The 14,152-nt window shown below is 39.7% G+C and overlaps 1 protein-coding gene across 1 annotated transcript in view; it reads right to left on the bottom strand.

Moving 5' to 3' along the window:
* EPB41L4A (erythrocyte membrane protein band 4.1 like 4A) overlaps positions 1-14,152 on the bottom strand; it is a 203,143-nt gene that overhangs the window by 121,775 nt on the left and 67,216 nt on the right. Inside the window, exons 5-6 of the mRNA XM_063453630.1 lie at positions 13,794-13,891; positions 4,683-4,803 (exon numbers count right to left, since the gene is read on the bottom strand). Of these exons, the coding sequence (XP_063309700.1) occupies positions 4,683-4,803; positions 13,794-13,891 (219 nt within the window). The remainder of the gene's footprint in view (positions 1-4,682; positions 4,804-13,793; positions 13,892-14,152) is intronic.

Below are 14,152 nucleotides of genomic sequence, written 5' to 3'. Positions count from 1 at the left end.
GAGCAATTTAAGGTCTGGTTATTAATTTGTTCCTGCCTTCAGTGTACATTATTGAGTGTTCCCATTCCTTATCCCCACCCCCCTTCCACCCCCTTGTCCCTTACTGCGCATCCTCACTATATAACTACTGTTCCAATATAATATTTCGTAGGTTGAAGGGGATTTCCTACAGAGGACAGCTGCTCTTATAAGGAGTACCATTCTATATTTTCTTTCCTGCGCTATAAAACCCACTCTACATCTTGCATGTGTCATTGTACTCAAGAACAGAATCAGAATATAAATATGGGGCGTTTACAATAGTAGGAACACACGTGTTGTCTGAATTTCCCTAAAAATAAAACAAGTGAAAACCCATAAACTATTCAATATAACCAGCAGATTTAACAGAGGTTAAAGATAAAATGGTTGTCAAAATGCTTTGACAAATAGTTTGGGGTGTAGTTTCTACAAATATATGCTTTAGTGAAGCCATTTTGGATTCTGAGACTAGTACCAAGACGTAATCTCAGAAAATAAAGTTTTGGAAAGTTTAGCTTTAAAACCGTTATTCTCTCATTAATGAAAAATGTATTGAAATCCTAGCTATATTGGGCATTTAAACAATCCGGGCAAATTATTGTATCTAGTTTGAGTTCGTTTCTCTAGTTGCATTTAATGTGTAGAAAGAAAACAATATTTCCTCTTTTTCATAATTTCCCCCCATTTTGAAAAACAATGTATTAATATTTAACACTGTTATATAAACATTTAGGGTTTCAAGAAAAATACCTATTTCTTCTTTAAAAAGTTATATATAATATGTATGGGTGACTTAAAGGAACACTATAGCGCTCGGAGTACAAATCTGTATCCCTTATGCAATGGTGCCTCTGTCCGTAGTTATAGGTTCCCTCCGCCGTTTACAATAAAGAAAAATAAATCAGTTACCATTTTAAAATGCCAAGGCTCCCACGGCGCTGCTCACATATCCGCCTGCCATGTCATGGCTCCTCTACAATGGTCCAATCCTATGCACGCACCGTGAATGCCTTGTGCAAATTCAAGCTTCCGCATAGCAAAGCATTGTATCCAATGTAAACATTGCAGTTTAAATTAAAATAAAATGAAAAAAAGTCACAACAACCAACTGCAATGTTTTACACTGCAGGATTAAACATACAGGACCACTGTGCCCAGACCAATTCAAAGTCTCCCAGTGCTCCCAACTTTTAGGTCAAGGCCTGCTTTAGTTCCCTGGTGTCCTGAATGCATTGTGCACTAGAACCACGCAGCGCTCACTGCATTGTCCTGGAGGCAGGCCAAGTAGCCTCTCAGTGGGTGAGAAGGAGCGGGCATACCCCTTATCTGCCCAGGCCTGCACATTATGGGTGCTACTAATGACTTTGGTTATATCACTGGCAATGCCCCATTAGAGCCCCAGAGACGCCATTCTAATTTCCCTTCCAGATTGTGGGGGACTTATTCAGTTCATAAGGATGAAGAGGTCTGGAGGAGTGGCGGGGGCTATAGATATTGTGCCAGCTTCAGGAGATTAAGGTAGGATTGTGACATGGGGGTTCAGGCCACCTGCTTGAGAGTCCAGGGGGTGTAAAAATCTGGTGGTATAATTTCCTGGCCTACTCCGCTTTCTTCCAAATCCGTGCATTAACCAAATGAGGAGGGCTGAACATGCAAATCAAGACAAGATGGGTGTCCAGAATGTAAGCATTTAATATATTATTCTGATTAGAGCAGATTGAAATATGTCTAGCTATGTGATTTCAGGATCAGGTTTATTTTACAATTTCCATTAATGCCAAATGTAAGTACAGTACGACACACCTTTAAATTGCTATGTATTGACACTAATGAAAAAGACAAATGAGCAAGATTTTGTATGAATCGTTATTATAAAGTGTCATTTTACGTGTTATAGTTTCTTAACTGCCCTTTTTCTTGGAGGCGAGATGATTGGCTTGTTTGATCTAAATTACTGTTTGCTATAGCTATCAACCGTTCTTGCTCGCCTCATTTAACGGCTAGTACTGAGCAAACCTGGTTTACATTGGACAAGCCAATAAAATAGTAGTCAATGGCCACTTCATTAGGTATAAAAGCAAAGACATGAAACACTCAACATATGTAACGTACTCTGAAGAATTGTTTTTTTTAACAATTCTCAGATATGTGTCTTGCTTAGACAGCTCTCAGGGGATGATTTATAATAATTGTACTTTAACAATGTTTAACTATGTCAGCTTGTACAAATTAGCATTATTACACAGGTACCAACTGTCAGAGTTTAGTCCACATAGTTGTTAAAGCAAGACTTTTGCCGCAGCCAAACCAACATCATTTTTGTCATTGTTTTGCCCGGTTGCCTTATATGAGGAGACATAGAAAGACCTCCCCCTCACATTGCACATGTCCACCTCGATGGTCTTTCTATTATGACCTTCACGTTCTCAACAGAGGCATAATAAAAAATGTAGGGCGTACATCTGTCTGGGTGATGGGGCTTGCATGGTGGTTTACTAAAAAAACAGAACTATATCGAGGATATCACGGATAGGTGATGTACGGTTTTAACCAGTCACCGAAACGGAGATGAAAGACAGTAAGATCATTGCACATCTTGTAATTAATAACTCAAAAAATTAATATAAAAAAAAAAAAAAAAAAAGAATTGGTCTGAGCAGCAATGGACGGTTGTGATTGGCAGAGTGTATCTGCTGACCGCTTTCAGCCTATCACAGCCCCCATAGCTGATATGAATTGGTATGGCTACTAGGAAGTGTGCAATTTCTGTCTTAGCCACACCTTCAGTAAGGGTCGGACTGTGGGTGGCCTGGGACCCAAATTTAGTGTTAAACTGTTTAAATTTGTTTTAGTGACTGTGATCCTCTGGCTACGTCCCATCATTCAGTGTTAACTCATTTTCAAAGAGATTAAATAGTTATAGTGCCTACAGTATCCCTTTAAAGCGTACTGAAACGTGCCAATCTGTTGTAGGTAGAAATTGTTTGATGCAGGAGGAAATCCACATTGATCATTTAAGCGCTTTGCTTTTCTGCATGATTTGAATTCTACGTACTGCTAGAAAATATTTTTTACGTACACCCCAGTAACATGTGCAAATGAAATATGTACAGGAAATTGACTTCTGACAGCCTTATCCAGATCTAGATCTAGATCTATGTACCATGCATCTCTCCTGCGGCCTATATTATTTGCATGCTTAGATTGGCCTTTATATAATGTTTTTGCAAGGGTTTTGGATAAACTACACTGCTCAAAAAAATAAAGGGAACACTTAATCAACACAATGTAACTCCAAGTCAATCACACTTCTGTGAAATCAAACTGTCCACTTAGGAAGCAACACTGAGTGACAACCAATTTCACATGCTGTTGTGCAAATGGGATAGACAACAGGTGGAAATTATAGGCAATTAGCAAGACACCCCCAATAAAGGAGTGGTTCTGCAGGTGGTGACCACAGACCACTTCTCAGTTCCTATGCTTCCTGGCTGATGTTTTGGTCACTTTTGAATGCTGGTGGTGCTTTCACTCTAGTGGTAGCATGAGACGGAGTCTACAACCCACACAAGTGGCTCAGGTAGTGCAGCTCATCCAGGATGGCACATCAATGTGAGCTGTGGCAAGAAGGTTTGCTGTGTCTGTCAGCCTAGTGTCCAGAGCATGGAGGCACTACCAGGAGAGAGGCCAGTACATCAGGAGACGTGGAGGAGGCCGTAGGAGGGCAACAACCCAGCAGCAGGACCGCTAACTCCGCCTTTGTGCAAGGAGGAACAGGAGGAGCCCTGCCAGAGCCCTGCAGAAGGCCACAAATGTGTATGTGCCTGCTCAAACTGTCAGAAACAGACTCCATGAGGGTGGTATGAGGGCCCAACGTCCACAGGTGGGGGTTGTGCTTACAGCCCAACACCGTGCAGGACGTTTGGCATTTGCCAGAGAACACCAAGATTGGCAAATTATCCACTGGCGCCCTGTTCTCTTCACAGATGAAAGCAGATTCACACTGAGCACATGTGACAGACGTGAGAGTCTGGAGACGCCGTGGAGAATGTTCTACTGTCTGCAACATACTCCAGCATGCACCACAGACTGTCCAGGAGTTGGCAGATGCTTTAGTCCAGGTCTGGGAGGAGATCCCTCAGGAGACCATCCGACACCTCATCAGGAGCATGCACAGGCGTTGTAGGGAGGTCACACAGGCACGTGGAGGCCACACACTACTGAGCCTCATTTTGACTTGTTTTAAGGACATTAAATCAAAGTTGGAACAGCCTGTAGTGTGTTTTTCCCCTTTAATTTTGAGTGTGACTCCAAACCCAGACCTCCATGGGTTGAAAAATTTGATTTCCATTTTTAAATTTTTGTGTAATTTTGTGGTCAGCACATTCAACTATGTAAAGAACAAAGTATTTCAGAAGAATATTTAATTCATTCGGATCTAGGATGTGTTCTTTTTGTGTTCCCTTTATTTTTTTGAGCAGTGTATAAATGGTTCAACTAAACGCATTAGATCATTTGAAAAGCGTATCCAAAAATATTAACAAGGTCATTATTATGTTACAACACTGTCTTATAGAAGACGCTTGGATTTTACAATAGAGATATTGGAAAATACATATATTACATAATAAAACCACAAGAGAAACATGCGATTTTCTTACATTAGTGTTTTGTGTATTCGTTCAATGGCTTCCTCCAGGTCTTCTTTCTGATCCGGCACAAACCTGTATTCTGACACATAACCCGTAACATTTTTATACGGATCATAGTCTCCAAGTTCAGCTGAGGAAAAGAGAAATAACCACATTACTTTGAAAGCATAGCGGAGGTTTACAGCTCTGAATAGAAGCCATGATCAGGTAGGCGGTATATAACTAAATCTAGGAATATGTACAGAAATACATTTTACATTTGGGAAAATATACGTTATGTGGCCAAAATGGCCAGGATGTGATAATTCAGCGGTAGATACATACGGAAATATTAACTTACATACAAAGTTATTGGGGTTTGAGGCAGACAGAATATTCCATGTCTGAATGTAAGGTCACAGCTCATTCCTGGTCTTATACAAATGGCCAGAATGGGGTAGCTCTATTGTCTCAAAGTCAATGGACATGTGATGGGTGACCGGAGGTTACATAGCTGTGGCCCATGGTAGCCTAAGTTGGCTAGTCATTAAAAAGATAGGATAGCCAAAGTGAAATAATAGAACCATATACATATATTACTATATCTAAGGGGTCGATGATTAAGGCCCTACCCACAAATGCCTCCAAACCCCCCTCTTAACACCCACAGGATCGCCACTTCAAGTCAACTTCTGCAGGCTTTAACTAACACTACCTTCTTTTCTTTCCCAGTCAATGTATGGATGGTGGATTAAATTTAAATTTATATGGTATCTTGTGTGACTGTGCCTGACTCCTCCTAGCACCTCTAAGCCCAACTATTTTCCATGGATTCCAACAAAATCATATTAGAAATTAATGTTAAATGTCTTTACTACAATGATGTATGCACCGTAATGAAGTCCAAGCTCTGGAAAACTGGCCTGCCCAATGTAACTGGTGGCATAAACAGCAAACTATCTACAATCAGCCTTCTGCTTGCCACCAGCAGTCACAGAGCAGGAGAACGCATGGTTGGGTTTCACATCCTACATCTGTTAATTTATCCTTTTTTACCGCTTCTGCTCCCCAGCGTCATGCAAAAGAATAATACTTTGTGGATAGAGCCACAGGAATGTGAATGGTTTCTTTTTACTATAACAATATGTGAGGTACACCAAGTATCAGCCCTGGCACAGTGCCGGGAGTGAAGCTGGGAAGACTATAGAGACAAACTGGATTCAAACACTGTCCGACCCAAGGTGTATGTATATGCAGGGCCGGCCTTAGGGGTGTGCGAGCTTTGCGGCCACACAGGGCGCCATGGAGCAGGGGGCACCCTGCGTCTGACACAGCTCACACATTGCCAGCTACCTGGGTGGAGGATTTCATTATTCTCCACCCGGGATAAAAAAAAAACCACATTACTGCATGGGGGGAGGGGGGGCTTATCATGCGGCGGGGCTAAATGACGGTGGGGGCGGGACCAGTAGTGCCGGGTAATTGCTGCATGGGAAGCAGGAAGGAGTCCCTGCATCCCCAACAACCAGAATCCAGGAGCTGCACTACCACCACCTCCATAATGAATAGAGGTAACTATGTGTGTGTCTGTCTGTCTGCCTGTGTTTGTGTGTGGCAGTCTGCCTGTGTGTGTGTGTGGCAGTCTGCCTGTGTGTGTGTGTGGCAGTCTGCCTGTGTGTGTGTGTGGCAGTCTGCCTGTGTGTGTGTGTGGCAGTCTGCCTGTGTGTGTGTGTGGCAGTCTGCCTGTGTGTGTGTGTGGCAGTCTGCCTGTGTGTGTTTGTGGCAGTCTGCCTGTGTGTGTTTGTGGCAGTCTGCCTGTGTGTGTTTGTGGCAGTCTGCCTGTGTGTGTTTGTGGCAGTCTGCCTGTGTGTGTTTGTGGCAGTCTGCCTGTGTGTGTTTGTGGCAGTCTGCCTGTGTGTGTTTGTGGCAGTCTGCCTGTGTGTGTTTGTGGCAGTCTGCCTGTGTGTGTTTGTGGCAGTCTGCCTGTGTGTGTGTTTGTGGCAGTCTGCCTGTGTGTGTGTTTGTGGCAGTCTGCCTCTGTGTGTTTGTGGCAGTCTGCCTCTGTGTGTTTGTGGCAGTCTGCCTGTGTGTGTTTGTGGCAGTCTGCCTGTGTGTGTTTGTGGCAGTCTGCCTGTGTGTGTTTGTGGCAGTCTGCCTGTGTGTGTTTGTGGCAGTCTGCCTGTGTGTGTTTGTGGCAGTCTGCCTGTGTGTGTTTGTGGCAGTCTGCCTGTGTGTGTGTGGCGGTCTGCCTGTGTGTGTGTGGCGGTCTGCCTGTGTGCGTGGCTGTGTGTGTGGCATTCTGCCTACCTGTGTGTGTGTGTGGTTGTCTGCATGTAACGGTGTGTGTGTGTGTGACACTGTATATGTGGCTGTATGTACGTGACTGTAATTGTCTGCCTGTAACTGTGTGTGTGTGTGTGTATGTGTAATGAATATTTTTAAATCATTATTAATTTAATAAATCCCCTTTACAATCACTACACTTCTATACAAGCACACTATACATAGATGACAGCGAAGGGTTAGGGGAGGAGGGGGGGGCGCTGCGAAGAGGTTTCTTACAGGGTGTCTAAAGGCCTAAGGCCGGCCCTGTGTATATGGCTAAAGAATCGATCATATACTAAAGGAAAGAATACTTTTTTCTAATTTTTTCTTTTTTACATATGAAACTTATTATTAAATTATTTTTTAGGTGACAGTCTGCCTCTGGCTACTGAATAGCAGATCCTCCATTGAAATCTATGATAAAATGAATATACAATGTGATGGGTCCCCTGTGCCCCAACTGAGCACACCCATCGAACAGCTTCTTCCCGCCGCCAAACCACGAATGTCAGCCCGTTCACAAAGACGCAGTCAGCTAACAGCAGACACATACAGATTGAAGGTAGAACAGCAACTAATTTTTATTAGACACACCAAGGTATTTGTATACAAGTAAACTCATTAGTAAACACACAAAGGTTTGGAACAGCAACCATTCAAACTGGGTCTAAACAAACAGCCAATCACACTAAGCCCAGTAATAAACAATAGGACACACCGTCACAGAATACCTACTTTGCATACACAGGAAAACATTATGCATTAGGTTAAGGGATTAACACAGACTTCACAATAGGTGACTCAGCTCCCTGAGTCACAAAGGGGAAAGTCCCAACCCCCACCCACGTGGTCACACAGTATCTGGTTCAGCGCCATCTTGTCTTTCCATGTTGTGGCTTGGTCTAAGTCTGTGTGGTCTAAATGGACGCTCCCCACCTAATCAAAGGAGCACTTGATGCCCAAGTGACGGCGTACCAACGAGCTGTCACATACAAGAATATGTCTCAGTTCAGAATCCTATTCAATCTTAAAGATATTTATAAATAAACCAAGACTTTTTTTTTTTTTTTTTAATGGAGTCTAATTCCATGCCGGTCACTGTGAAATTCTTCCTAGGACGTACAGAATGTACAGTAATTCAGAATTCCCTCTCTAATGGGTTGGATTAAAATAGCAGAATATAATGTCTTCAGCGTTTTATCTTCACAGTAAACAGGTATCAAGCTGATATGGATAAGTGAGAAAATACTTTTAACTATTTTAAAGAAGTAAATTATATATATATAAAACAAGGAACGAGTTGTGCAGAATAACTTTTATAAAATAAAGTGTCTAATGACTTAAGGAACAGTATAGGCAATATGGTGCCATAAGGCCGAGGACATCATTCCCTGATCTTGGAACATAGTTCTTCAGCAGTTTGACCACAACCAGGGAATCCATGGGGCTCCAACAGTCCAGCCCCCTATTTAGAAATTGTGGGCATTTCACTTCCACAATATAAATTTTCATTAATATTTCTAACACCACACATTGCCAAAGCAGTATAGCTGACAATCTGAAAAAGAACACTTTAAACACCATAACAACTACAGTGTGCCATTTACGAGATAAATCACTTTTGTTTATGCGTCACTAACCACACCTCCCTGGCTGTGTTTTATTTTTAATTTAGATCCTGCAGCAATTTAGATCCTGCTGCACAGCAGGTTTACTTTAGAAGTAAATCACACACGAGGCTGCTACAGGCTCCCTAGCAGGAGATAAATTCTCAATGAAACACACAAAACTAAAAAAGTTACTCTTTAGAACGTGTGTATTAATGCTGTGTCTAGAACTGTATAAACAAAGTGATTTAACTCCTAAATAACAGAGAATTGAGCTAAGCTAAAGTTGTTATGGTGCTTAGAGGGTCCATTTAAACACACTGATTTGCAAATATCTGCTTGCTGTGGAAAGTATAAGCTAATACTGTGATGTGGCACTTTTCAGCTTGAGTTAATTAAGGGAGTGGTTATTTAATTTCTACCTGTGTGACTGTGTACACCAATAAAACTAAGCAATAAAGGAGGTTTAAAAAGTAGATTTCTCTTTACAAGAAGTGTGTAGAGAAGCTGTATAAAGCACAGGCAGTGGAGGTGTGGCCAGGGAAGCCTGAACAAAGTTGCATTAGTCCTTAGAGTGTTCCTTTAAATGCAATACATGAACTATAGTGAAGAATAATTGGGAGCTTTTAAAAACCCACAGCACAGTAACAAATTCATTTGAAAAAGCCAAAGTCAACTAAATGCAACCTTTCAAAACACCTGTGTCTACTCTTCATTGAAAAGAAAATGAGAATTCTCGATTTAACATTTTTTTTAATTTAGTTTCAAGAACTGGTTTTCTGTTTGTTTTGCTTTAAAAGCTAATAAGCATTTTTCTTCTAGTTCTTTAAAAAGTGATTGCTTTCCCACTAGTGAGAAATTGCATAGTTCATTCTTTGTTATCCGATAAAATAATTTATAATCTCATGGACATTCCAAACACATACTTTCGTCCACCCTGTATATTAATCGGCACAAATAAACATCATTAACTTTCAATAAAAAAAAGGTTTTAAAAAGGGTAAAAAAATAAAAAAAAATAAAAAAATAAATAAAATGAATTTAGCCAAACAAATTACAATATTCTGGGGCATATTTTTTTAAAAGAATTTCAAAAAGTGTTACCAGCACAACAACTGCTTAAAAAAAAAAAAAAAAAAAAAATCTATTATTTTAATGTAGAGCTCTGCTACTTCCCACTCTATACATAGTATCTAAAACCAATCAAAGCCTGGCAGGAGGCTTTAAAAGCATCACCTTTACTATCTGTTACCTACAGCAGAAAAAGTAGAATTTTGCTTTTTTTGGATACTGAAGATTTACAAGTAAATGGATTTTTACTTTGCTAACCATATAGAGCCGTACAAACCATTATGTAGTGACTGGTTATTAGCAGGAATATAGACAATACAGACAAGAAGTCCCATTGCGACTGGAAGAAAGAGGTTTTTGCTTACAGCAGAAGAAAGGGTTCTTTACAGTACGAACAGTAAAGATGTGGAATTATCTGCCTAAAGAGGTTGTCTTATCAGATTCTATAGATATTTTTTTTTTTAAGGCTTGGCTGCTTTATTCCCTGCAAAAACAGAATATTCAAGGATATAATTAACATGAATGTTAACAGCTTGTTCATCAAAAGAGAAGTCTGATTGCCATAACGTCGTCAAAAAGGAATGTGTTCACCTTTTTGTGGCATAATTTAAAGTTGCTGGTTTGGGATTTTATTTTTTTTTTTTTAAAGGTTGAACTTGATGGACTTTAGCCTTTTATTTCAACCTAGATTACTACGTAACTATATTAGAATTGTTAAACAAGTATGGTATATAATTACAAGTTCAATGAAGACCAATTTGTTTTACTGCAACAGTCTATTCAGAGTCTTCGTACAACAGTGGTTCTTGAATGTCCATCTACAACTTCAACTCCTTAGGGGCCATGAGACTCTATACATCAATATACCTAATTGGGTTATTCAGTATAAAACCATTCAAAGTACATTGTGACAACTGGGAGAATAAATTGCATTGGAACTTCACCATCCTTCATAATTACCCCAAGGCCTCAGACTGAGCCAGAGGAGTTTGAGTCGGAACTCAAAAAAAAATAAAAAGGAAAGGGTCCTTAAATTATTCAGCAATAACTGGGAATCTACCTTTTGGCAATCCCTGCTTAATAAATTGGGGGGGGGGGGGGGGGGGGAGAGATTTGGTATAACCTTGCACTAGGAGGTGGTGAGTGAGGCAGATCTTTAAGACGATGTTCCCTCCTGAAAATGTGTTTTTTTTGTTCTGTGGTTTAGCAGACACTGATTTGCTTCAAACCATCGGCGCACTTTCACTGGGATTCTAGGAATTAAACCCCAAATAGCCTTTGGTAAAAGTTTGCATTCCAATGACAGGCAAATGGTTTGGATTTTCACCACGGTATCCAGGGTAAGTTTGGATTCTGAGCTAAGTGAACACATTTGGGAATAGTGTCTAAAAGTGGAACAACCAGTTGTAGCGTTTCAGTTGTTGTTTCCACAGCAATTGCTCCACTTCCAGAAATATTTTCTAATGCGTTTTGTCCCGGGGATCACATTAAAACAGAGCTGTAAACTTAGCATCATGTTTGTACTACGTGACATTACCTCCCTAAATACAAAATCAGAAAAACTAGCTGAGATACATTTACTACATTTTACTTTCCATCTTGAATTCATGTTTTCTAAAGATAAACTCTGATGACTACCTTTTAAAGTACCAGGGGATACCTGGTGGCCAAAGATTACTGACCGAGGCTGCTAATTAAACGTAGAAATTGATGAATCATTACAAGTAACTAACAAGTGGTCTGAACAAAGTTAAATTGGGGATCAATACATTGAACAGAGCATGATCATTAAAGGATACACGGAACGCGGTTATTACTGTACGGATCAATACAGGGATAGCCTTTGATAAATATAAGGCAGGTTATAGAGCTAAGCATTTGGAACAACCTGTTTGGGTTTAATCAATAAATAAATTCTCAAAACATCCAATCTGATTCATTTAACGATATGAAGCAATGTTCCATTCAATTACACGGTAAACAAATTAATTCACGGGCTATATGGAATGCAACAAAAAAAAAATGTATACTGTACCCAAGCTTTACGCTATATACTTCTATTCATATATACATATATTTCATGCCATAATACAATTAGCATCATCATCATATGGCTGCATGGAATGTTGAAAAAAAGTAAAACTTCCATTAAGATATAAAATAAATATTTAAACAGACCTACAAAAATGGGAGGTAAACAGATACCCGCAACCAAATCCGATTTAATCCACCCTATCCATATACGTAGTGTGTTTGTAGCAGTACCATTTAATCAACGCAGTGCGCTGTTAATATATACTGTACCACAACCCATTCACATAATATACAGGGCTAGGGATAAAGAGTAACTCTGGGGCAAAGTTCTCACAGTGCAGAAATGATAATGAGCAATCCATTCGTTTCCATGGCAATTGCTTAATTATTTTTTAGAAATTTGTTGCAGAATTACTCTTTCTAGGTATAAGGGAGATGTGCCGTGGATGGTAATTTAAGATAATGAACACATGAATGAATAAAATGAACGTGAAGTTCTGTGAGTGAATGAATGAAAGGTTTAACATGATACATACAGAAAGTGTGGTTGGGTTTCAAATGAAACCTTTAACCCCTTAAGGACACATGACATGTGTGACATGGCATGATTCCCTTTTATTCCAGAAGTTTGGTCCTTAAGGGGTTAAAGATGGCTCGGATGAAGTGTTAGCAAAGCTGGATACACAGTGTTATTAGTTCTCACAGCCATTATTAAACAAAATTTGGAAAACACTTCACTTTAGGGGTTTTCACTTCTTTTTGGATCAACAGCATAAGCAGGGAGATGAAAGGTTCAATCGGATTTACATGTTATTTTTTCAAGCTAGATTAGTAGATAAGAAATTTAGCCCCAGCTCCCCATCAATTAATTATTAGTAAATCTATGACAGACACCGCAATTACTTTATCATTACTAAACCTCAGCGTTAGCCCCATCACTTTATTATTACTGAATTACTGAACCTATTACTTTATTATAAATAAATCCCCCCCTACTATATAATAACGTAATCTCCGCCCCACCATCACTTTATTATTACTGAATCAAAACCCTTCCTTTACCTTCATTGTATAAAAACTGAATATCAGCCCCTTGCCCCCCCCCCATTACTTTATTATAAATAAATCTCGCCCCCCATTACTTTATTATAAATAAATCTCGCCCCCCATTACTTTATTATAAATAAATCTCGCCCCCCTATTACTTTATTATAAATAAATCTCGCCCCCCTATTACTTTATTATAAATAAATCCCCCCCTACTATATAATAACGTAATCTCCGCCCCACCATCACTTTATTATTACTGAATCAAAACCCTTCCTTTACCTTCATTGTATAAAAACTGAATATCAGCCCCTTGCCCCTCCCCCCCCCCCCCCCCATTACATTATAAATAAATCTCGCCCCCCCCATTACTTTATTATAAATAAATTCCCCCCCTACTATATAATAACGTAATCTCAGCCCCACCATCACTTTATTATTACTGAATCAAAACCCTTCCTTTACCTTCATTGTATAAAAACTGAATTTCACCCCCCCTCTCCCCCCCCCCATTACTTTATTTATTATTATAAATAAATCTCACCCCCCTTACTATATAACGGAATCTCTGCCCCACCATTACTTTATTATTACTGCCCCCCCCCATTACTTTATTATAACTCATTCTCAGCCCCCCATTATTTATAATTTCGTCTCAGCCCCCTATTAATGTATTATAACTCAATCTCAGCCCCTCAATAATTATTATTACTCAATCTCAGCCCCCTAATAATGTATTATTATAACTCTGTCTCAGCCCCTATTAATGTATTATAACTCAATCTCAGCCCCTCAATAATTATTATTACTCAATCTCAGCCCCCTAATAATGTATTATTATAACTCTGTCTCAGCCCCTATTAATGTATTATAACTCAATCTCAGCCCCTCAATAATTATTATTACTCAATCTCAGCCCCCTAATAATGTATTATTATAACTCCGTCTCAGCCCCCTATTAATGTATTATTATAACTCTGTCTCAGCCCCTATTAATGTATTATAACTCCGTCTCAGCCCCAGTTCCCCCATGGCTTTCGTTCCCAGGTTTACTTACACTGTATAGCGTAACCTCCTAGTTGAGCAGCAATGTTAAATGGACAGGGCAGACGACCTTGCAAAATATCTTGTTTCACTTGCAAAAAAAATTGATACCTAAAAAAGAAGTATATGTACATGTTCATGAGATTTATCTTCATAACGGACTTAGGATGACATTCTAACACAGGACAGAAGTAAAGTACAAGAGAATGAAATGGCATCTCAGTTTATTTCCACACACGGTGCTCTTTATCTCCCTCTAGGTGACTAGAACCCACGTCGTTCCTAGTTTGAAAATCACGGATCAGCAAATAAGGATGGTTTGTGTTTTGGTTTAAAGACACTTGCCAGGCTTATAATGGTGTGTCTGCTCTA

This window comes from Pelobates fuscus, chromosome 5 (genome assembly GCF_036172605.1).
Source record: "Pelobates fuscus isolate aPelFus1 chromosome 5, aPelFus1.pri, whole genome shotgun sequence".
Taxonomy (NCBI): domain Eukaryota; kingdom Metazoa; phylum Chordata; class Amphibia; order Anura; family Pelobatidae; genus Pelobates; species Pelobates fuscus.
This window is presented reverse-complemented; position numbering and strand designations above follow the sequence as displayed.